Source organism: Metopolophium dirhodum, chromosome 8 (assembly GCF_019925205.1).
Source record: "Metopolophium dirhodum isolate CAU chromosome 8, ASM1992520v1, whole genome shotgun sequence".
NCBI lineage: Eukaryota > Metazoa > Arthropoda > Insecta > Hemiptera > Aphididae > Metopolophium > Metopolophium dirhodum.
Genome location: NC_083567.1, coordinates 3,301,524 through 3,328,543, shown reverse-complemented (window position 1 = coordinate 3,328,543; position 27,020 = coordinate 3,301,524). Strand labels below are relative to the sequence as shown.

Genomic DNA, 27,020 nt, shown 5'->3' with positions numbered 1-27,020 from the left:
GGGTAATGCCTCCCCCCCTAAATACTGGCCTGCTGGTTACGGTCACTGACTAAGGTATACTTAAGATATATCTTAGTCCGTGGCTACGGCCTACGGTTTTAGCGTAAATCGTGTTGACAATCACAAGTCGATTGAGCTGCTATGGACAACGAGAGAACGTACGAAGTACTTACCTAGTTTGTTGAAAACGGCGCACTACGCTTGCAACAAGATCGAGCGTGACAGGTACGGTCTAATGTACGCACAAGAAAACGGTTGCCCCAGGGGCGAAACAGTTCTTCACGACTAGAACTCAAGTAATATTTTATTGCCAATGTTTTTGTACGTGTGATACATCGACTGTCTTTTTATTTTAATTTGATGTTACGAGTTCTTTGTGCTCGCTACATACCAGAATATTTTGTATCCCGCTAAGTACATTATAAATCAAATGTTTGATGATTATGTATTTAACTTGTAACAACTATAAATAAAAATTAAAAAAATGTATTTACATGTTATTGTCATTGATGCATACGTCAATTTACTATTATCATAGTACAATAATTCTCTTATTCAGAAACTTTTAACCGTAGGTACTTGAAATTAGAATAGGTGCAAGATGGATAAACATCAGTACAGGATAGGGATATATAGAATTAGGTTTTGTGTTGAGTAATGAGTAATGTGCTTAAAATCAATAGCCTTTGAAAAATAGTATATATTTATATACTATTTTGTTTATATAAACAATGCCTTTAAATACATATGTACTAAATTGAAAGGAAACATTGTACTTACATAGGTATTTAAAGTTAGTAATTTATTACTTAGTTAACAATTTATAATTATTTTTTTTTATGAAACACCAAATTAACTGTGCAATGTATACATTTATTGATTGATTGGGAGAAATAATATTTTAATGGACCAAAAACATCAATATGCATGGACCGGGTAAAGTGACACATTTCCCATAACATTTGCATAGAGAGTTGCTGCCAGAGTTTTCGAGTTTTTTGTTACACAAAAAAAATGAGTACCCTAACCTAGTTGAAACAAATTATAAAAGTAATAACTTTGCAGCAACACTTACTTGTAAGAAGACTAAAATATTTTTAATATTCAAGAACAAATATTATTTAAATTATTTTCTTTGGACTACATTCCACTAGATAGATAAAAGTTTTGTTATAATATATTATTAATACAATAGAACAAAATATGTTATATTATGTAATAAAAGTATTAAATAAATTAAACACAAAATAATTCTTAATAAAATATTTTTTTTTGTGATTCGTTTTGATCATGCTCATTTGAATAATTAATAGACCTAAAACATTAAAATAATACTATACTTATATGTCTATCCATTATAATCAACATTTAATACAAACAAAAATAATAAATTGTTTACAATAAAAACAATTTGGATAGAAATAGGCTTAGTATATTTAAGCGTAAGATAAAATATATTTTATGTATAATTTTTATTTAACAGATAATAATAATATTTATAATAATCAATATATTTGATAAATTTTATAAATAGAACATAAATATATATTTTGCCTATTACCTTATATTTTTTATAAAAATACCAAAAACTATAAAACACTATTTGTAAAAACTTAAATTAACTAAATCAATTAAATAATATACAATATAAAGCTATAATATATGAACATAATGTTAACATAGTACAGTGTACACACATCTTTGTACCATTTTAAAATAACTTACAAAAGGTTAGTTGGGTTATTATATTTTTTATATTTTCACAGTTTGCAATTTTGATTTTATCATTCATATATTGCTAATAATATTTTATTTATCTATTATGAAATATATGACCCGAACCCTTTGTACAATTAGGTAGATAAACATACAAGGTAAGATTGCAATACAATTAGTGACATGTAACTATATGTGAAATAATAATTTGTAGTAATATCTAAAAGGCGCTATCAATAGCTGAATTAAGCTGACAAACACAGTATCATTTTTATCAGATGTAGAACATAGAATGGTTTAAGTTGAATAATATTAATATTTAATTTGTTTACTGGTCTCATTTGTCTTACATAGTATGTATTATATTTATTAATATTTTAAATAAAAATATTGTAATTTTTATTTTTATTTCTACAAATGATACTTGATAAACACATAAAATAAATAACTGAAAAAGTTCAGTCTAATAAAAAAATATATATTGGTTTACAACAATTTACTACAACCAATATTTATATATTTAGATAACATAAAAAAACAAGTGATACTAACTTATAACCGAAATGTCTATAAAAATATAAGAAACTAGTTTTTGATTAAAACTTTTTTATACATTAAAGTTCATAAAATTGCCTATATAAAACCCCTTAAATTATTTTAAAATTTCGAAAAATATCAATTTTAAGATGTACTGGTGTTTTATCGATTCACACATTTATTTACAATAAAATATTATTTTTAATCAACAGTTCTAACTATAATAGTAAACAACATTTTTTTTTTTAAACATTGGAATAAAATTGCATCTCATTTACTAAATATATTTATGTAAAATATTTTACATACAATGAAAGGCAGTTAATTTTTATTATTCATTTAAATGAAAAGTCTATAAATAGCCGATTAGCAATTATTACTTAACATACGATCAAAATAATTAACTTTGAATAGATTTAAAAAAAAAATTATTGTTTGGTTTGCTAACAGTATTACTTCTAATTGTGATATGTACTAAGAGAGACGCCAAAGGAATATCCTCAGAATAGCCATTTTTTAATGGAACACTTCTATAGCCTGACCTCAATGAAATTATCTGAAACAATAAGCAAAGTCTATATAAGTTATAAATTAATATTAAAAACATGATTTAGAGAATCATACCGAATATGTTCCTTGTCCTATGAAATTTGAATCACCAAACATATCTTCATCATTCACCACAAACCTAATAAATGCAACTGCAGGATTTGCAATTTCAAATTCAGAAGTTTCATTCCAAACTGGATTAAATCCATTATCAGCTATAAAAATATAAAACTGTCACATGCATAATTCAGTCATAATCACTCATAAAACAAAAATAAACATACGTATTGTGCGTGTATTTAATTTTAATCCTGAATCGTATTCAGCTCCGTAAACCTCAACAATAACAAATGGATTAGAAATTCCGTTACGACCTGGTCTACCAACATGTCGACCAGCAATAATACAAACTGTTAGTGATAATGTCTCTTCCATCCAATTTGTTGAGAGTTTATCACTTTCGTCTAACATATAATCTGGTTTTAAAACATAGCCACAACCACCGTTTAAACGAAATTTGGCTTGATTTAATTGCATTGATTTATCTAAAACCCAATAATGAAATTATTATAAAACTATTGTCAAAAAATAATTGAATTATATACCTGGTGACTGGTAATTAAGAGCAGCCATCTGACATCCTGTATTCCATATAGCTATTGGCGAATAATTAGAGGAGTCAATGCGTTGACCTTTTGGAAATACTCTACTAAATTGAATTTGATGATAACGAAAGAAGAATACGCTTTCTTGATGACACATAAGTTTTTCCGCTTTATTTTCGGGAAAAGAAGACATTTCATTGTGTACAAATCCACGTTCTCGTTGTGTTTCTAGACAAAAAGCCACTGATCGACAATAAATAATAAGATCAGATATTTCTTTGGCAATTTTTAACTGCCTTTCCATTTTTTTATTTTCTGTTTCCTTGATAAAAAAAAAACAATATATAGCATTAATATAAAATTAAAAGTAATTTATTTTATTATATTACTCTTGCACTGGCATTATGGGCAGTTTCTATAATAAGATTTCTCCATTCTTCCGCTTGTTCTCGTGACACTGAACCTACAACGAATGGGGTGCATGCATTAGAGGTTTGTATTTTGATCATCCACTCAAGTTTCAGTTGATTTAATTTGCCGATCTCAACTAAAGCGCCAGTTAAGTCTAAACTCCCTTTTTGTGAATTTCCCAAAAACATAGACTCTGTTGACTAGAACATATTTAAATAAAAACAAATAGTTATTATTATTAATTGAACACATTTTTTACATACAGAGTGTCTCGTGCTATTTGTCCTCATATGTCCTTTAATTACCTCTCACTCACTAATTTATTCCTTAAACTTAATTCCTAAACTTTTTAAAAATAGAATAATATATAAATAAGCCTTATAAATTTACCATCTCAGGTTTATAATGAGTATTAACACATGAATTAACCATTTTGATGTATAAAATTATACTATAATATATTATATTATTACAAACATGATTCTTAAATACACTAATTATTTTCAAAAACATTAACTAGATAATAGTTACTTCACATGGTTGACACCAGTGTCTCTGTATATTGTTATTAGAAATTGCTGAACATCATAGGCGTAACTAGACCTTAAAGTTAGGGGGGGGGGCTTCAGCCCTAGCATTTTTTTAATAAGTAAATTATTAATAAAATGTATAGGGGCTTAAGAAATTCTAACGGGGCTGAAGCCCACTCAAGCCTCCCTCTAGTTATGCCTATGCTGAATATAATATTATATATTATAATTATTAATAATTAATAATTTCAAGTAAATTGATATTCATTCTGGCTGGCTTAAAAGTCCTTATACTTACACCGCTGTCAGATTTTTCTATGTGTGCCTCTTGTAATTCTTCTACGTGGTTACTGGGAAACCAATGTTGTCGTTTTCCACCATAATCACCACGCCACCAACCACTGTCCTGTTTCACTACATTTGTAATTACAGCATGCTTGCAAAATGACAATTCATCATCTTGTCGGCTCTCGTAATCAAATGTTGCTTTCACAGTAACCTATAAATGATAAAAAAAATATTATTATACATTTATTTTAGATAAAAATACATAAGTATCTGATAATATAATACTTAATACCTTATAAATAAATATATTTATTTGAATGCTTTGAACAGAATTATTCATTTAAATTTAAAATAATGTACATCAATTGATAATTTTATATAATAACTTTAGCTACAAATATGCAAGACATGTCTGAGGAAAGAGTGGTTAATAAGTTAAAATTATTCAAATTTCAACTTTTATTTTTTATAATTTGATAAGCATTTTATGGAAGAATTTAATAATTTAAAAACTGTAAGATAAAATGAAAATGAAAATAGTTAACTGTTTCGTATTTAAATAGTATGACGTGATTTTTTATAAAAATGCCAACAATGGTTAATGGTTAGTATAAATTTACACAATTTACCCGAAAGTTTCGATAACGTGGAGTTGGGGAGTGAGGAGAAAATAACCGATAAGTATTGAAATGCTCACTGTTAGGAGTGCTCACTAAAGTAAATAAATTCTTGTTAATGGTTTACATTTTCTAAGAGGATATTTCGATTTATAATAGTTTTAAATTTTTAACTTATAAATTATATTACTGATTAATGATATTCGGATGTTCTTTTACAGAGGTTTTCTAAACAATTAAAAAACAAACTATTGTTTAACATTTATTTTTCCAGAAGCAATAAATGATAATTTAAAAATATTAATAGTTAATTACTACTAATAATAATAATAATAACCCACCCAAACGCTTGGATGTCAATTCTAACTTACGAAGTTAATGTTAGTTACCTTCTTGATGAAACTACTCGGATCCATATAACCAGGTGTACTTGAAATAGAAGAATCATCGATGTCCTGAAAACATAAAGAGTGTTGATTAACTTGAGCACACAAACAAAATAACTATTTAACTATAATACATTATACAATTATACAATCAACAATATATGTTATTGACATTTTTCCAAGGCTGGGACCTATACTAATTAAGGTTAATAAGTTAAAAGTTAAGTTATTTTTAACTTATTAACTTAACTGACTAGTTCGCAGTTTTAATTAACTTAACTTTTACTTAACTCATTTGTATCTACGTTAACTTAAAATCAACTTATTTCTATTATTTTTAATATTCCTAATTAAGTCAATTTTGATTTTTCACATTATTATCCAGAAACGAATTTTTTTATACAAGTTATAAGTTCGTAAAATATAGAAAATATTTTTATAAAAAAGGTGGATAAGTGGATGTCGCTCTGCTGTACAGTAGGTTACAAGTGGGTCAGTGTAATGGATGGTGCTAAATTTGAATTCAATGATATAATATCATTGTATAAGAAAAACGATTCTGAGCGAAAACGGTCAATCAGCCTATGATATTACCAAGTATATTTGATGATATTATTGTGAATAAAGTAATTTATATATAACCTATTTACAGAAAAAATGTACTATTATATTTATAGAAAAAAAAACTAAAAAAATTGAAAACTCACAATGTAACCACTCAAAAAGAGTCAAAAGTATCTACAGTCATTCGTTTTTTAATTACAATAAAATAAGAAAATTGTTACATGAGAAATCGAGTGAATATCAAATGTTGTAAAAATATAAATTTCAGACGCTCATAAAAATTTAATTTAAGGTTTTTGTAGACATTTTTTTTTTAATAAAGGTAGACAAACTTATGAGTAATCTTATATTACATTTTAAAATCTTAGATTTAAAAAGAAATTTTTCTATGAATTCTCAACTCAAAATAATTTGCTAATTTTCGTGATTTTTCCGTATTTTGTCAAAATTTGAACTTTAAATGTTTATAAATAAAAACTGTGACTAAAGATTTTTAATTTTTTTCATCTGCCTTTGAAACAATAACTTAGGAGCCTTTTATTAAATTTTCAAGCTTTTTTACTCAACAGATAAAATTTTATTGATATTTATAGAAAAAAAAACTAAAAAAATTTAAAACTGACAATGTCCGTTAACAGCTCAAAAAGTCAAAATATTTTCAAAATTTTATGGTGTATAGAAAATGCTAATATAAACATTCAGTCAAAATTTCATGTCCCTACGGTCATTTGTTTTAGAGTTACACCAAAAACCAAAATCGATTTTCTCGAAAACAGATTTTACGTAAAAATTCCCGTTTTTCCTTAATTTTTCTTTTGTTTTTCACGTCGCTTTTGAAAACTACTGTGAAATTTTTACGTTTGACCCCCCAAAGTACCAACTAGATTCACTTTCCTATCAGAAAAGTTACTGTTGAAGAAAATCCAAGCACTTTTACTGTCCTAAAAGGTGATGACAGACACAAAAAAAAAAAAAATAAAAAAATAAAAAAAAAAACACACATCATTGTAAAATCAATACATTCATTGCTTTGCTCAGAATCTAAAATAGATAATATATTTACGAAGAATTTCGTATAATATAATACTTATAACAATTTAACAATAGTCAGGCGTATAACTAGATATCTAAGAGCCCACGAAGCCACGATTCATAATAATACATTAATTCATAATACATTAACCTACTTATTTTAGTTATTAGTTATTAGGTACTTCAGTACTTGCTCACTAGTTATTACTTGTTAGTTGTTATTTAATACAACTACTGATTATCACTTATCATGAACTCACACCATTTGATTTATATATTATAATTTTATTACAAAAATACCTACCTAACTATACTGGTGTATAAAATATGTATACATTTATACATTTATACATACATAGTTCATATTATAGTTTACGTTATTCAAATTTAAGAGGATGCTACACAAACATTTGTTGTCCCTGTCTTACAAGTGCGTAAACATAGCAAATTTTAAGCTCAGCAGATCACGTTTACCTCCGTAAGTTTAAAAATTCGAGTAAATTAACCTCTAAACAATTTAAAAGTATCATTTTTTATGTCATTGTAATTTATGATTACTTAAAAATAATAAATAATAAATGTAGGTATACCGGATTTTCGGTAATTACCGTGGCACGATATTTTCGGTAACAGTAATTACCGAATCTCGGTGTACCAGTATTCAAAAATATCGAACAATTTTTAAATACCGGTAATTTCCTGGTATACCTAAAATACCGTCAGTCCGTAATCTATGTATTTATATTACTCGGCCAGTGTTGGTCGAACGGATAGATATTAAATATTCACCACATATTGACATATTATAAGTAGAATTAATATAGTAGTTTTTTTTATAATTTATGAATGTTTGAGTAATTTATTTTTTGAACTACAAATGTTAAACGATATACAGTAAGCACATTTACACTCAAATTTAAATTAAAATTATTTTAAATGAACCCAACGAGAAATATGAATATCGAATAGAGTTCTAAAATGATACAGGCTGTGATGCTGTATCATATAGCCCTACGGTTTTAAATTACACACATATTACAATTAATTAGTAATTACTAATTACATAATAATATACATATATATCTATATTCATAGATATATTACTATCCAAGTGATTACTACTTATTTTAATACTTTTTCAATGCATTTTTTTTTTAAAATTAACTTAACTTATAAATTTAAGTTAAATTAGTAGTACTTGTTAACTTAATTAAAAATTAGTTTATATATTTAAAATGTCTATTACATTTAACTGAGTTAAAAAATATATCCTTAACTTGCCCAGCCTTGCATTTTACATAGATAAACTATATGGTAAATAAAATAAACACATATTTTTATTTTCAATGTTTTGGTAAGATAAAAATAAAACAAAAATCCTGAAGACCAATAAAATATTTCAATAAAATAATAATTGTTTCAAACTTTCATAACGACAAAATTCAATCATACCTGGTATTTACCTAATGATATTCATTTGGGGACAGATTTATAATTAATTTCAAGTGACTACGACACTACGTCCTATTAAATAATGTAAACATATTTCAGTCCATTCCATTTCGGCGCCGCATACAATATAATATTATAAATAGACAATAGTATAAACAATATTATCTAAAAAAATAAATTTTTTATTAACCCAACATAGACACTAGAAAGATTAAAAACTTCAAATTAGAGGTCATTTTAAGTTCGATGAACCTTTAATAAGGGTCGAACGGTTTAATATGCCTACCTTTCGTAACAATACATCATTAGAACTCTTTTTTTCGTTATTATTTAGTGTTTGAGAAACCTGATCTTGGAATTTTTAAATTATATTGCCTCAGTAGGTGACGGGATACAGATTTTGTTATTTATGCCTAAACCGGTTATGGTGGTAGCTTAGCGTTTTCATCTCCCGCGTTGTATCTCCAGGAGCATGGCTGGATAATATTATGTGATTCACATAATAACAAACATAATGTAATATCTGAGGGTGAAACCACAAGACGTCTAGGTTTTTTTTAAAAATAATGATGGTTACAATAACCAGACACGAATAAACGTATCTCATAAAAACTACAAGTCTACAAAAGACTATACGCCGAAGATCGGAAGGGTGAAAAAAGAATAATACTGCTATAAACATTATTTTTTTGAAAGGTGTAAATAAGTGAAAAATTCTTTCATAAATAAATTATGTTCAGTATAATATTGTATTTAAATAAAAAATGAAAATTAATACTACTCTTTTAGTATATTAATATATTATTATTTATTATAATTTTGAAAGCATCTTCTACAAATTTGAAGCTGTATAGTTTCATAAAAATATTTTTAAATTATGTTGTTGCAAATACGCAATTACCGACCAAATAATCATTATTTTCAGTTTTCCTCATTAAATATATTTTCTATTGCTAATGATAGGATTCACCATCCAAGTCCAAATTACATAACACAGAATACAGATTAGTCACGAGATATATACGGTTCTATAGAATGATACGATAAACTAACGATTTTATAGATAGGTACGCGATACCCGAACTACGTTCTCGTATGAGTATAATATGACCCTTTCAAAGTTTTAATTAAATTCTTGGGTATCTTAAAATCAATACCTATAGTATTACTTTTCATCCTTAAATTATATGCTACCAGTTTTTTTAATTTTAATATAGAATCTTTAAGTTACACTAAAAAATAAAAATTACAATATTTATATTAATAAATATAACCATTAAAAATATTTTAATTAGAAAATAAAAATTGACTATAGCTCAATGTGTACGTTACCTTGGTATTCACATTTACCGTCGTCTTACCTAGTTACCTGGCTACCTCACATTAAAAACAAAGTTTAATTACTAAATAATCGCCTATGCCTCCTTCGCCCGTTACTAACCTCCAAAAATATAAAACTACTAAATAAATTATTGATTTATAAACTACTGCTTGGACTCATCTGGACATACGGCATCCAGGCTCTGGGGCGGATCAAATATGTCCAATACTAACCATATCCAAAGAATTTAGTCATAAATCGTTCGTACCATTTCAAAAGCTCCATTCTATATTTCTATGTCTCAAATAAATCCATCCACTCTGATTTAAAAATATCTACAGTCACAGAATTAGCCAAACAACATTATTAACGATTCAATAACCGATTATATCGTCATCCCAATCCACTTATAAAATTATGATAAAAAAAATATCTACTCAACTATATAAAATGTAAAACAATTTAATATTATTTAAAAACAGTTCTTGAAAAAATGTACCTACTGCACACAATAAGTAATAATAGTAATAACTTTTTACTTTTAAAAACGATTTTTTGTTTTATAAATAATGTAAGACGTTGATGTTTATGTACTTGCACAAAATATATGTTCATAATAAGTGGCTATAAACTATTACACATTAATTACAAAACAGTAACAAATCATAAATGAATAGTTTAAATTATTATGAATATGTATATTTTCAATTTTGTATATTGTTAAATAATTACATACATCGCTTTTTATTAATTTAATTATATATTTTTCAATTACTAAAAAAGGTAGAATTTAGTATTTTAGTGTAAACAACGCATCAACAAAGTGTTAGAGAAACCGCCCGGTGCAGTGTGGGAAAGCCGGAAAGGTCTAAATTGATTGGCCACCAATTTACCATTTACTATTTAGTACTACAATTTTAGCACGCTACACTAATAAATACATTCATCAAACATCGGTTCACTCATAGTAAATTTAAAATTTTAAAAGATGAATTAGCAAAAAAATAAAATTATATTTCGTCTTTTTTTTTGTAAGTTAAATATGTTACATTGATTACAATTTGTGATCGGGAATTCAGTATCTAAAAATAATATTAATTTTAAATTCTTTTAAACCACAAAAGTATTTTAACTCAAGTATATTTATTGAATAAATAAAGAGGAAACTCGTTCTAATGTTACTATATAGCATGTCATGTTTAGATGGAGTGGCAGTAATCTACTGGAAAACCCGATGTACCAGTGTCCAGTATACAAAATTATACCCAAAGATATTTATGGCACGAGGGGGGAGGCGGAACATAGTACATACCCAAATCATCAAGGTGTACTAAAAGTATACACTAAACTTAATCCATTCATGCACTTACTTGGGCCACTCGTATCGATAACGGTATTACTGTATTTTAACTAATTACCTTAAAAATAAATAAGCACTTTGTTTACACAATTTACCATACCAATAAATTGTGAAAATAGCTTTAAAATTAGATAATTTTTCCATCACATATGATACACGCATTTAAATAAGCATCACATCATTCACATCACGTGAGAATTCCTAATGGAATATTTCTAGTGGCCAAGGACAAGCAGGTAGTGGGGAGGTGGTGGCAGTGGAGAAGTCAAGGATGAAGATTATAAAAGGGGGTTGATGACGAGCTACACGCATCAGTATAATTATTTCATTCAAACAGCAGGGTTCTGTCTGCGGTTACAACAATGAGAAAGATGGAGTTGTCGTTAAAGAATGTCGTACAGGTGAGAAACATGATCCGTTAAATTACTTTTTTTACACCATAGGGATGTGCATTTTTAAATTTGTTTACATGTTTGCATTCACAGAATCTATCCACATTTAAAAACATTCTCAATATATACACTATTTTACTATATTTATCTAATACGTTTATAATCGATGGCGCGGCGGTTGAAAAAATTTGTTTCAAGAATTTTCAGGCCGCCGGCTGCCGTAGCACATTATTCCCGAGGGGTTGTACTTACGCGGGTTGCCGCAATATTTATATTATTTTTATTATTTTATTTATATTTTTTTTTATATTTTTTTAGCGCAGTAGCTATCTATAATTTTTAATTTCTACGAGTTATGACGTAAAGATGAGAATTATGATTTTAAAAATATCATACAATTAAAACAACAATGTTTTGCTATGCGTTGTGGGCGGTTGTATACGCTGTTTCAGGATAATATTTTTAACTCTGTATAGTATAATTTTATTATAATGTAGGTAGTGGTGTCATAACATATTTTAATATATTTATAGTTAATATTAAAAACCTATGCACTGTAAAAAATATAATTCATGTATCTACTATAATACTATGTAATACGCTAAAGTAGGTATCTCTAAATCACCAAGCATTATTTAAGTAAATAGTAAACAGTATAATACATAAATACAGAATAACTCCGGGAAAATATAAAATTATATAGGTACAACAATTTAAGATAATAAAAATATTTTGAATAGTGAAAACTAAATTCTAAATTCTAAATGATTTTTATAATTATTATGAAAAAGTAGGTAATTGTTGTAAGTAAATCCAGTTGTATAATAATTCATTCTACACATTCTACACGTCCGTAATTATGCAAATAATAATGATAATAACTATTTTTAAATTAAAATTTTGCTGCTAATTATTAAGTCATTTAATTATTAATTTTAGATTCAAAACAAACATAACTTATGATGATTTTTTTTTAATGCGTGTATTATGTGTATATTCTCGATATGATTTATTCATTATTTACTTATAAATATTAAATATAAAAATTAAAATGGACCTAACTTAAAAATGAATAGTATGATATTACGCTTGATACCGAATTAACTACTGTAAAATACCTATTATTTTAGTATTTCACATGATAATTTAATAATTACCTAACAAAAATAACACATTGGTCATTGACACATGTAATAAATTATGAATGTCTAAGAAGTACCATATTTGTTTTACTATTTTTGTTTTGGAGTAAAAATAGTATTTACATATTTTAATAATGAGGTAGACGATTACGGATTAACCGTATAACAATGTGTCATAAACATACTATACTGCAGTCCAAAATCAAACGTTAAAAATAATTATTATATCAAAAAGGATTATAATTATAGACTGCCTGCTACCTGCCATCTGAGGTAGTCGAATAACATAAAAAAACCGATTCTATTGTTGAATGGTTACAATGCTTACAAAAATTATTTTTTTTAGGTACGCGCCTTTTTTACAAGACAGGTGGTTTATAACTATAGGAACGTAGGGTGCCTAGTGAACCATAAGAATATTTTGTTTTTATAAGACTATACTTTTTTTTTCTTAGTAGTTAAGAACAGACGTAAACAGATAAACAATATCAGTTGTATCGTATTTTATTAAAATGTATAACACATATGAAAACGTATATTATAAGTTCAAGTATTCAATGTTCATGAGTGTAGTATATTACTTAAATGATAAATTGATAAGTAATTAAGTAAATAGCATGGCTAAATATATATTTAGTCATGGTAAATAGAACCTAGTTAAAATATATGGATTACAACAATTTCACAAAGATTTGATTAATAGGTACCTATTTGGCTATATGTAGTAGGCAAGTGTCCAATACCGCCACACGAATATTTTAAACGCTGGACCCCTCTCACCCAACCAACCAAATAATTAATAACTAATAACAAATTACTTCACAACTCCTTCAGGCATAGAGTAATCAGTTTTTCTAAAAGTCGATGGATATTTCCGATTTCAACTGGCATACGATAATAATTATTTTTATAATACTACTAGCAGTTATCAACTTAAAAGTCAATACGGTCGTATTACAGAAAAATGTGTAGAAGTAACATCTTTGTTCGTTGATTATTTACGATATTTTAATTTTTAATTTAATTTGGAGCATTTTCAAATATTAATATATTACATACTCATAGTCATTACTCACTTAAAAAGTAAAATATCGTAAAAAACCAAAGAAAGAATACAGATAGCAACATAATATTCTTACATTTAAGTTTGATAATAGGTCAATATTCACTCTTATATTTAAGCTCCCTCAAGCCATAAGTACTACTGTTGGGTAGTTCCTTAAAATCATGTTAACTCACGTTAAAATCACATAAACACAGCATATATGCCTATTGTAAAAAACCTTACAGATTGTATATTTTCTAAATAAATGTTAAAAAAAAAAAAAATATTTAAGCTAACAACACAAAATTGGAACTGTTGGACGTACATTTTGATATACTATTATGCATTAGTTAGACAAAGACAACACATGCGAGTACAACGTCCTTTTAAAATGATCAAATAAATTCTTAATATTTTTAACTTATTAAGATATTATGCTTAAACAATTTATAATAAACTAAATTAATATTTAAATGTATATTACTTAAAATTATTATTAAATAGAAAGTAGTTAAATATTTGATCTACAATAATGTACAAGGAATGCTAATCAAAATTTGCAGGAAAGGTAGTGAAAATTAAATTTATATATCGTAAGCAATACGTGATACGTATAATTTCAGAACAAATTTTTAATCCACAAACCATATCATCATCTCTTTAGGAACATTTTTTTAGAGGATTGGTCCAATTTTGTTAAAAAATGTTATATTATTTTGTAATACAAATTTTTTTGAGTTATACGGTTTTGGTAACTCATGTAAAATTAATTTTTTTCTTTTGGCAAAACAAATTTCAATATTCTAATAGTGATAATTATTGGACTAAATATTATGTAAAGATTATATAATATAAATTTGATTCAAACTAATTAAACTTGTGTAATTTTCAGATACTTGTACTCATTGTAGTTATGACTAGAGTAGAATCAACCAGGGTACCAGGAATAAGAGGAATATCCAAAATACAAGAGGTAATAAATAAATTAAATTTTCAAGAAGTATACATTTTAGCAGTGGCAGACTGAACTTAAATTTTAAATGTCACATTTTCGTAATTAAGTAATTTAAAAATAATTATGATGTAAATAAAGTTTGGCCGAAAGAGCCAAGAGGTCGGGCCTTAGCATGTAATTCTGTGCCACAGTCACGGGGTGGCACCATCCCATTTGAAAAGTTGACGCAGCTGCGTCAAAATTGAGCCTTTTAACCTGCCACTGCATTTTAGTATTAATTAATACATTGATCAATATTCAATATGGTTAAATTACAGATTCCACAATACCGATTTCACTACTATGTGCAAGATGATAAACCAGCAGTGGACTACAAACCACCACAAGAAGAAAACAAGAATGGAGAAAAAATTGGATCATATTATAACATAGCTGATTCTAATGGAGATATGCGGATTGTTAATTACCGTGTTGATAAATCTAATGGGTTACAAACGGATGTTAATACCAAAGTTGGTGCTTCACCGTTCAAAATATCTTTAAACAATCCTGTATATGATACACAAACTGATGTTTCAAAGGAATCAATTGTGTCTTCAGAAGCATCGCCAATAGTTGTAGAACCCTTAAATACGCAAGAACAAATATCATCAAAACCAATTGAGATGGACTCCAGAGATGAATATAATTTGGCAGAGAGCACTGAAAAAACTATTAAAATAACTGAACATGTGAGCACAAACCAAACTGAAGATCGTAAAGATGATGTAAAAGACGAACAGGCAACAGATCAAGTATTAATTCAAGACGAGGGAATCACAATTAAACAAACAGAATTTACAGTTCCTTTTAAAAAACCAAATCCAGTAAATACAGATGATTTCAAATATAATGATGATGAAGCTATAAAAAAAGATATTGTTAAAATGATACAAAATATCAATGGAGACCATGAGCAGTCTGATCCTAGGTTAAACTTTAATGGTGCATTATCTGATAAGCCACTAAAAGAAGTTGAAACTGATTCTATAGAAATGGAACGGCAGGAAAGCTATCAACCAAGTCACGGACATTCAAAATTCAAAAGCCAACAATTATCAAACAAACCATTGAGGTTAGTTGGATATAATCCATCAATTTTTGGATCATTATATGATACGCAAGTTAATTACAATCGCCAATCACAAATTCAGCAACCACCAAATTCGTTTAACCAAGGTTATTTTGCGGGATTTGGAACCCATGGAGATATTAAGCAACATGCATATGATAATTCTGGAATTTACTATTCTCAACCAAGTTCGACCTCTCCACCAGGAAGTTTCAAAGGAAGTCAGAAGTCTACTCTGCAAACACAAACACAACCACTTTATTATTACGATCCAAATTCAATGGTTATGTTACCAGTATATACCAATATGATCCAAAATGATTATTCCATAACAGAAAATAAGCCTCAACCGACTCAACAACAAGCAGATTCTGGTAAAAGTGGTTTTAATTTAATGCACATTTTAAGTGGAGGCAGTTTTTACAAGGGTTCAGAACAGGCAGAAGGTTCCCAACAAATGACAGTAAAAGACTCAATAAAACCAGAACATAATAAATTTGAAAAATCAAAACCATTAGAAACACATGACAAATTCAAACTATTAGAAACACATGACAAATCCAAACCATTAGAAACACAAGACAAATTAAAACCACCGCAAACATTGATGTTTTATTTGAATCCAGGTGAATCGCCAATAGATTTAAAATCACTAACATCAAGCCCAATGCATCTAACATTTGGTCAACCACCACAAGCTGACTGTAATGGTAAAACACTTAAGACCCCAACAGTCAAAGCAAACAAGCCACTTCAACCTATACCACTTTGTTCAGATTGTGTGCCAGCTTTGGGATTTGTGGGTTTACCAAGTACTAAATCAGCTGCAGTTCAACAAAAGAAATCAATAGCTACACCCCAGGTGATGCCAATATGGAATGGGCAAACTGTTTCAAAATTAAACTACTTAATCCTACCCACTCCAATTACTAAGTAATAATATGAAATAATTAATTAATAAGTAATAACATATAATGTAAAATATGACTGGTTATCATTTTAAAATTATAATCTTATAATATACCTATGTTTAATTTCATAAATAAATAATAATTTTTAAATATTGTTTTAATATATTATGTATATTATACTCACAGTTCCCAATCTTTGTACAATATCTTCATTTACAGGAAACCATAGTTTAATTTTTTTATATAAATAATTTTGTTCATAATACTTTATAAGTTCCACTAGGCTTTCAAACTGTTTTACACCAATAGTGTACAATCGCCCTTCAAGTTTAATGCGACAGTGTTTAATCTTCTTTTCAGCTCTAAAATAACAGTATTTACAAATATTTTTTAATTGGTTTATAACGAATACAGCAAATACTTTTTCTTAATTTACCTAAATGAAATAGCATAAAGACGTTTGTCATTTTCACATGGTCGCACCAAAAATGCACCTTCTTGTGGTACTCGTCGCAATAATGCCTCTGCTCGACTTCTACAAACATGAGGAAGATACCAACTCATCCCTTCATGCTTTAAAGGCTGAGGTACAGGTTCATTTAAAATAATATAGCATTCCTAAAATTAAATAATTATTAGTTCATGTGATGAATATATGTATTTAAACTTCAACGTAAAATTTTAAATTTATAGCAATTTACTTGTATACGTAATGGATATGTACGATAATAAGTTATTAAACTATATAAACTATCAAATGCAGCACCATCTATCAAATAATACTTTATTTGACCTCTATCATGCTTTGAACGTATTCTGCAGTGGTTTACTTTACCTAGATGCCTATTGATGTACAAATGGATAAATTAATTAATGGTTAAAGCACAGAATTTAATCTATTCTGTGGTTAAAGTGATGATTTACTCTATTTACCAGAATGATAGGGAATAATCGCCAATGAATGTATCACTTTGTCTTACTAGAAATGTACCGGCTCCAAAATGCTGATATTGTTTCAATAGTTCTTCAGCTTCATTTCTACCACGAGCTAATTTTCCATGAAACCAGTATTCTCCAAAATGTAATTCATCATTAGGTATACCCTATACAATGTATATAATATATATTTAAACTATGTTTTATTAGAAATTAATAAATTGTATTATGCAAATAATTGTATAGTACCTATACAATTTGGGGATTATATGATGCAGAAATAACAAATTTATAAACTGAATAAATATCACTATAAAATGGGCATTGTACTATTATACACGACATCTTCAACGGATAAAATTAAAGAATAATGAATATTATATAATATTATATACATAGAATTTTTTTTAGATTTTTCTCTAGTAAAGCCTAAATAATTTTCAGTCCCAACATTAATATTATTAAGTTTTATGTTATTTTGGTTAAACAAAATAAAAATTACTTAAGCAATTTGTATTGTACTTGAATGTTTTGTGTTCAAAAATAGTGTTAAAACCCTAATTTATCCAAACAAATTATCGTAGTAATGTATTATTATTTTAGTATTTAATGCAATGAAAACAATAAACCAAACTAATGACATTGCATGCTAATCCATAATAATTTGCCTATTAGCACGGTAAGTAACACACATTTTTGTTCGATAAACAAATATTGATAAGACTAAATTATCATAGTAACAAATAAATTTAATTTCAATAATGCGAAAATAATAAAATAAACAAAAAAAATGTTAACTACTCCGCTTAGAATTAAAATGTCTTTATAATATACATAATTTCTCATTTATAAGAATGGTTTAGGGTCTAAACTATTTTAATAAATTATCCAGTTAATAAACACACTGTCCAATATTTTACCATATCCTCAATATTCATAATATATAATTATTTATTAAATCCAACTAACTTCTCTCAATCGATTTGCACTAGATACATCACTAATTTCTAACTCTCCTCCATCTGCTTCATCTTCATTATCGATATCTGATTTACAGAGGTCTGTATAATAAAGCTTATTACCAGACAGTACGAAAAAATGAGGTCTCCATTCTTTTTCCAATAGATCTTCTAGATAAAGTACTCCATTTTTTTTTGTGTTTCTTAAATCAGTGTCCTTAGCTAGAAAAAAAAATATGCAAATAAACAAATTTATTAAACTTAAAATATATAATATTTTTACAATCATCGTTATGTCTAATTGTGACAGCTTGGTCTCCATTAACTTTTTCTGGAAGTCTTTTATGTTTTATTATGAACTTATACATAAGTTGTTCAGGGGAAGGCATTTTATTTTCATTCCGGTCAACTGGTTGTGTAAGTAACATATCCCCTAATACTTCAATCATAGTTGATGCCATATTTCGCTGTTGTGGTATTGAACAGTTGTCTTCTATTGACAAAATAACTGGATACCTAAAATTATAGTTATTAATTAATAGATTAATAAATGACTGTATAATAATATTTTCCTTACGGTGAAGCAATAAAAGCATGTTCTTTAATCGTTTTTAGGACGTCTAAAAATTTTATACGACTGGTTAATGTATGCCCATGGTATATTATTGGCAGTCCGTCTGGTCCATCCCAACAATCTAATTCTATACAGCGACATCCCCAGCGTAAACACCTTACATATGCCTCAATTGAACTTTCACTAGATACTTGATCGCCAGTTAAATAGCTGAAACATATTATAATACCAGATTTTTAATAACATAAATATATTATAAATGCTATAGAATAATGTTTAATAATTTACTAGTAAATGCATATTAAAATATATGTTCTTATTGGTTTATATAAATATGTAAAACAAATATTATAAACAAAATTAAATTGTACACTTTATTTTAAAGATCATAAAAATAAAATAATAAAATGTATTTAGATTAAAAATATGAAGTACAAGAATTATAGGGGTTCATAGTTAGTAACTAATAATAATATAATATCTAATTCAAAATATTTATATTCATATTGTATAATAGATATCTATAGTACTATAGTAGATACTTTAATACTTATGTATTCTATTAGATATTGTTTTCTAATTTGTATGGTCTCTTGGTACTTCAGATTTGTTAACTTTAATATCTTAAAAACATACAAATTATACTAACGTATTATGAGAAGATGCTATCCAATAATGTGAAAGTGGTTTTGTCATGTTCTGAAATATATTGTCATAATATTGATCCCATATCTCATTTTGTTTTGAAAACAAATAGTCCATAAACTAAAAAAAAAAATTCAAGTATATTATTTTATAATAGGTACTATGTAAAAACTAAAAAAAATACACACGGGTAATAGGGTTAAGAACTTTCAGTATTTACTCATTGTGATTACATTGTTGAAATTAAGGTGTTAACCAATTATAAAATGTGTTTCGTCAAAAGCTTCTTTTAATATTTTGATTTTTAAAAAAAATTATAAAATTAAATATTTATGATATTCATAAATATTAAAAATAGCCTCTGAAAAAACACAAATTTTATTATTTTTTATAGTTATTAGGTAATGATACCTAAACTTCAATAATATAATCTCAATGAGTAAAATATAAAAAGTTTTTTACTATATTCTACATTAATTGTAAGATTGAGAAAAATGTTTGATGATTCACCCCTTTACAGTATTATTTTTTTTTTTTATCAAATATCAATAAATATATTATTTGTACATGTGGTAATAGGTACTAATAGAAACATTAAATAGAAATGTAAATATTCAATAAAGTAATTTTAATTGTATTTATTTAAATAAATATAAAATGAATAATATAGAATATGTTATGATTTCTGTTAATGACTATAAAGAGAATTCATTATTCGGCACTACTCATTTCCAACTTAATCAAATATTTTTAAATCGAAAGAATAGGTACTTTAAAATCTAAGTTTTAATATTAACAGGGTAATTTCTAATTTATTGCTAGGTATTTAGTATTTTACCACAGAATTAAGTTTATATAAATATCATATAATATTATAATCTGAGATTTTTCAATATTCACACTAATTCACGAAATTAGTTTAATATGAATTAATTTAAAATTAGGAACGGAAGTTCAAAGCTGATAACAGACGACGCAAACTGTTATCAGTTATCAGTGGTCGCCATTTGGAAGACTAGTGGTGGATGATAATACATTATTGTTACCCAATGCAGTATCAGGTAGTATGTTCACGGTATACCAGAGTTCGGAGTTCCCGAGTACAGGATAATACTTGGTATTGATTTTTAGTTGACGCGGTATTTGTCATTGAATAATTCGTTACGCGTTTGTTTGGGTTTTTTCATTATTTATCGAACAACCCAAAATGATCCGCTTCATTCTAATACAAAACAGAGCAGGAAAAACGAGACTAGCCAAATGGTATATGAACTTTGACGATGACGAGAAACAAAAGCTTATCGAAGAAGTGCACGCAGTTGTAACGGTCAGAGATGCCAAACACACAAATTTCGTAGAATTCAGAAACTTCAAAATAATTTATCGGAGGTACGCCGGTCTATATTTTTGCATCTGCGTGGACGTGGGCGATAACAATCTGTGTTATCTGGAGGCCATACACAATTTTGTCGAAGTCCTCAACGAATATTTCCACAACGTCTGTGAACTAGATCTGGTGTTCAACTTCTACAAGGTATACACCGTGGTAGATGAAATGTTTTTAGCCGGCGAGATTCGGGAAACGAGTCAAACCAAAGTCTTAAAACAACTGCTTATGTTGAGTTCATTAGAATAAGTTATTATGATATTATATCTACAAGCAAATATTTTACTTTCTTTACCAATACACTAATTACTATTTATAATTTATTACTCTATACCATAATGTATTCTTTTTTTTATATATTATTTATATACATACATATATACATAATAATATAATGCTATTTACGAGTAACGTGTAATTATAATGATTTAAATAAATTACACCCAATTTATTTTCATCCCGACCTTTTTTATGTGTGATAAGAGATAATATGATATTATCCTTAATTTTATCCGCCCCCCTAAGATAGCAGATCTGCAAATATCGAATATTACAACTATAGGACTATGAAATACATTGTTATAGTGTTAAACTGTTAATGCATTTTGTTATAAAATAAAATGGATAGCTACAAATTGTTGAAGTTTGGTGTACTTTTTACTGTTGGTGTTATCAAATTAAGTATTTGGATAATTTATATAAAATAACTTACATCAGTTGAGGTAAATTGTAGCTTATCGTTTAAATCTCTTCCACAATACTTGAAATATTCTTTCATGTGTTTAGCAACAACTTCTTCTTCAAGACATAAACTTTCTTGCTCAGCGTTCAGAAACCTAGTTAGATTTTGAACATTGAATGTGTCGTCAGCTGAACAATACATTGAAAAACATTCATTGAAAATCTAATAAAATGCCAACAGGTATTAAACATTTATAAAACAATTTTTCATGAAATATAATTTTTACCCCTGAATTATAGACAAGCTTATTATAGAGAGTGACAAACTCATCAAAATTAAGCTCATTACGCTTCCTGGTATCGACTTCTTGAAACAATTCTCGTAGTTTACTGGTTGAAATTTTGCAATGAACACGAGGAAAAAAAGATTTTACATCTTTCAATGTCACTCTATAAAATATATGTAATTGTAATTATTTTATTTTAGCTTAAACAGCATTTTTAATGATTATATTATAAAAACATTTTATTAAAATAAAACATTTTGTTTAAATTGATTGATTTATTTTTGTACTAACGTTTCCCTTGAATTTTCCATAATATAAAATTCTTTACGCAGCCATCTTTCAACTTGCAATGGATATGGAGCACAGACAGTATCATTTACAAGATGATATAAGCCTTTGATCCATAGTTCACATTCTTGTTCAGATAATGCTGTAATCCAGGTAATGGTAATCAGATATGGACAGAGGTAAAATATCAATAATAATAATAATTTTAGCCCACTTAGTTACGGCACAAAAGTATATTTGAAGTTTTGAGCTCATTCCTCATTATAGTCAATTCTAAATAATATAGCTGGCCAAAGCACAAATTTTAATTATGTACCAATTGTACAGTTTATTTATCAACTATTAATTATTATTTGATTTTACTGCCTTGGAGACTTAATTTTCTAAAATATCTTAATATTTACTATTTAATTGTCTAGCACCAAACAAACATGAAAAGAATAATATTAGAATCTATTTGATACTTTGATACTACTTGAGCTCAATAGAAAAATATATTTAATTTTAGATTCTAAGCAGAACTATGACATAATTTTTCTGGATAGCTAGACTTGTATCAGCAGCATAGGCCCTGATATTCATATTTTAAACTAAAATATGTTTAAAAAAACTGGTGGGGCTAAGCCCCTCTCCACCTAATTGCGCCTATGAACAATAATGTATACGTTTTTAAAATATGTAAAACGTAAGTCAAAATAATTGTCTGATCATTAACTTTGAGGGATGTTTGTGGTAGAAAATTGAATCTAGTTTGGACTTTGAGGGATCAAAAGAATAAAATTATCGGGAGGGGAAAATTGATAAACATGTTTTATAAAAAAAAATCATTTTTGGCGCATTTATTTTAATATATAATATTGAACAGTGCCCGAGTGAATAGCTATTTTAAGAGACAGCCACCTCATGCAAAAGTGAGGATGGGTATCCCAAAAACTTCAGTCTCTAAAACCTAGACAGCTATATAGACTAGTTAATAATTATACTCGCAGTCACATACGAACTGCATTTAATATATGTGAAAAGATAAGTGTAAAATGTGAAAAAATTGGTGTGTGGGTACTTATTTAAGGTAGTTCCTTCATAGGAAAACAAATTTTACGCCGCCACTGATATTGAATACATACACATTATGTAATATTTTTAAGAGGTACGGGATATGAGCACTTCAAATGAATGATAACCATTACTGTTCAGGATCTATCTCTCAAATTAAGAAAAAAATTGCCTTTAAAACACCTAAGCTTCTTCGTTTTATCAAATGCTCATATAACTTTATGGATAATACATTTATTTTAATTGTTTTTATAATTTTTTATTCAGTTAAATAAATAAAAGCTAAAATATTATGTAATAAGTAAAAACTATTATTATTATTAGGGCCTGGATTTAAATGCTCTAAAAATCGTCAAAAAAATCCTCTAAAGCTCAAAATATATTTTACTGCAATAGTTCCCTTAACACGTTCACTGCGGATGAGGCCAAATAGTGTCATTTTACATCGTTCACATATGCTGAATGGCGACATGTACCTTGTTATTTAATGGACTATAATTTGATCAGCGTTACGATTAAACTTTTGGTTTTTTGTCAGCATCTTCTATAAGCATTGTTTCATAATCAAGTCCAAACCGTTCACTGATATTTTAATTTTTCAATTTTTAGGAAATTTTTTTTTAAATTTAGAATTTTTCAGTGTCACGACATGTATACAAAAATATGATCCGCAGTGAACGTGTAAAAAATTACATTTAAAATCATTTTTTCAACGCAATGTTTTATTAAGGTTATATCTTTATCATTTTTTTTTATTTTATACCTAATATAAAATGAACAATACATTTTAAATAATTTACTAGACATTTATTTTTAAAAGAAAAACCGAAATTAGATGAAAATTTGATTGAAGTTCTGAGTTCAGAGCGTTTATAAATTATAATCACGGCCTACAAATGGTACTATTGGATACATGTTTTTCCTCTGTATAGGCTTTAGAGGGTGAATAGTTAAAACTTATAAGTAGAATTTTTGGACCAAAATTATATCCCCCCCCCCCCCCACGTTAGAAGACAAATCAAATTCGCTACTAGTTATACAATATACAATTAATATGCATTAAAAATAAAAATGCAAATAAAAGTTTCACTGTTGAAGTATCTGTTTCAGGAAACAAATTGTGTACTTGGAAAGCATTGTCTAAGATCGCCCAAAAAAAGATACACTGCATTGAAATCTAATAAAAGACAAATCTACAACATTTTTGGGATTTCATAAGTAAAATGGTTTATATAGAACAACTAATTTTATAATATAGTAAATTATATTTTTTTTAAATATTTTTGACCAGCTTAATAAGAAATACAAATTAAGTATACAGTTTACATCTAAAAGGGAAAATTTAATTAAGTATTTTTAATTGTTGTACTTAGAAACAATAGCTAAAATTGTGTACACCTGTTTTGAGAATAAGTTTAATCAGTAGGGGAGGTCCATTGGGTCCGGACCCCCCTCCATTGACTCGTACATGTTAAATGTTGTGTTTTTACATTATTAAGAAAAACAAATTTTACCATACGAAGGTTTTTGTTAACATTTTCAATTAATATCGTGATTTTTTTTGTTATAAGTTATAAGTTACAACATAACTATATTTGATTTTTAGCCGAGCGATGAAGCTAGTAAGCTAGTGGTTTCACAATGGTGTTTATTTTTTTTTTTTTTTTATCCTGTATACACAATTTCTACCAAAAGGAGTGCTTTGATTTCAATATGTAGTATTTTATCTTTTATTAAATTAGATCAAGATGGTACTTTAGAGAGGTCATTTTTTGATTTTCTCAATAGTTATTTAATGCCACGGGAAAAACCACCGACAAATTACAAAAAACGGCTAAAAATGAGATTTTAATTTCTAACGCTTTGTTTATTACCATAGAAACGAATAAAAAAAAATGTATTTCAATATTAAATCAACTTACAGGCTATAATAAATAATACCAATATAAAATATCCAGGCTGACATACCGTCTCCGCTCAGAATTGATTTTCTTATACAATGATATTATATCATTGAATTCAAGTTTAATACAATCCATTATACATTGACCCACATGCAACCTATTGTACAGCAGAGCGACATCCACTTACCCACTTTTTTTTAAATTTGTTTTGTATACATTATTATTTAATAATTAAAAACTCAAAAATTTTAAATCGTTTTATAAATATGGTATATTTATTTAATAAAGAGTAATTGGGTGGTTTGGGGGGCTTTGTCCTGTGGCTCTATTTTCTGAAAATTATCTGAACCCTCCCCATGGCAAATTCCTAAATATGCCACTGAGTATAATATAGGTAAGTAAGAACAAATATTGTATTGCTTATTTAATTTTATTATTTAAATTAATTATAAATCACCTAGGTATAAAACATTGTTTTTCATCGATTTTAGTAAACATTTATAAAATTTGTATGATTAAGAATTAAGATAATAAAAAAATATTTTAAATTATTATAATATTGTTATCAATAAAAATTAAATTAACAAAACTAAAGCATTTATAAACCATCTCCACAGTGTTATGTCCAGTTATTCATAGTAAGATATAGTACCCGAAGTAGTTACCTTTTTTTTATTTATAGAATTTACCCTGAAATTATAATAATATAATGAATTAACATACCAACAATGGACAGAGTTTTCAATTTGAATTCGTTGCCATAAAATATGACAAAGCATTTGGACGCTTCAAATTTCTTCAATTCATCAGGCCATCTATCAAATTCTTTACTATTTCTACCACAACGTACTTCTTTGGCATCTTTGAGGTCCACTAAAATAGAAAAATCATACATAAAATGTTCAATACACATTACACAGATAATAGTGCATTATAATTATATAATAATTGTATAGTTGCATAGATATTAGATATTAGATTAAACTAAAACATATAATTACAAGAGCCATCAAAGGTTTTATTGTTGCTACTGCTTGTCCTTGACCAGAGAATCTGTCGTGTTTCCTTGCGTAGCTTCAGTGTTCGTTTCTCAGGCCGTTTCTTCAAATAAAATCGTGTGACGATTGTGCCTCGTTCCAAGATGTTCATAATCTGATCGAGTTCTGAGATGAACACATTAGGTGTTAATGAGCTGCAAGCCATTTTTGAGATATTAGTTTACTGTTTATTCTGCCCGAAAACATTAAACAAGTCAGTGTTTAAAAATTTAAAATATCTTTTAAACATCCGGATTAAGTTTTGTCTTTCCACTTTTCAGTCGAGAGTCGAGACGACTGTCGAGTTATCAATATTCAGTATTATTATGATTCATTCCATTTTTC

General features: G+C 27.3%; 3 protein-coding genes across 4 annotated transcripts; 2 read left to right on the top strand and 1 right to left on the bottom strand.

The window, feature by feature from the left end:
- Window positions 1–852: 852 nt before the first annotated feature.
- On the bottom strand, window positions 853–27,020 carry LOC132951453 (1-phosphatidylinositol 4,5-bisphosphate phosphodiesterase gamma-1). The gene is made up of 20 exons (XM_061023275.1): window positions 26,640–27,020; window positions 26,362–26,511; window positions 22,685–22,823; window positions 22,394–22,556; window positions 22,138–22,329; window positions 20,043–20,158; window positions 19,397–19,603; window positions 19,103–19,335; window positions 18,830–19,041; window positions 17,858–18,027; window positions 17,626–17,767; window positions 17,361–17,542; window positions 17,109–17,286; window positions 5,643–5,708; window positions 4,647–4,847; window positions 3,797–4,018; window positions 3,408–3,729; window positions 3,087–3,347; window positions 2,878–3,017; window positions 853–2,809 (listed from the first exon to the last, which is right to left on the bottom strand). Exons 1-20 carry the CDS (start codon window positions 26,839–26,841, stop codon window positions 2,654–2,656), a joined length of 3,654 nt encoding a protein of 1,217 aa, XP_060879258.1. The 5' UTR covers window positions 26,842–27,020; the 3' UTR covers window positions 853–2,653.
- On the top strand, window positions 11,546–17,074 carry LOC132951454 (uncharacterized). Its single transcript, XM_061023276.1, has 3 exons — window positions 11,546–11,769; window positions 14,840–14,920; window positions 15,220–17,074. The coding sequence occupies exons 1-3, from the start codon at window positions 11,731–11,733 to the stop codon at window positions 16,948–16,950; spliced, it is 1,851 nt and encodes a 616-aa protein (XP_060879259.1). The 5' UTR covers window positions 11,546–11,730; the 3' UTR covers window positions 16,951–17,074.
- On the top strand, window positions 21,090–22,667 carry LOC132951455 (AP-2 complex subunit sigma). 2 transcript variants are annotated; one of them, XM_061023278.1, is made up of 2 exons: window positions 21,090–22,347; window positions 22,422–22,667. In XM_061023278.1, exon 1 carries the CDS (start codon window positions 21,246–21,248, stop codon window positions 21,672–21,674), a length of 429 nt encoding a protein of 142 aa, XP_060879261.1. In that variant the 5' UTR covers window positions 21,090–21,245; the 3' UTR covers window positions 21,675–22,347; window positions 22,422–22,667. The 2 variants fall into 2 exon arrangements, with proteins under 2 accessions (XP_060879261.1, XP_060879260.1); XM_061023277.1 differs by having other exon boundaries at window positions 22,407–22,667.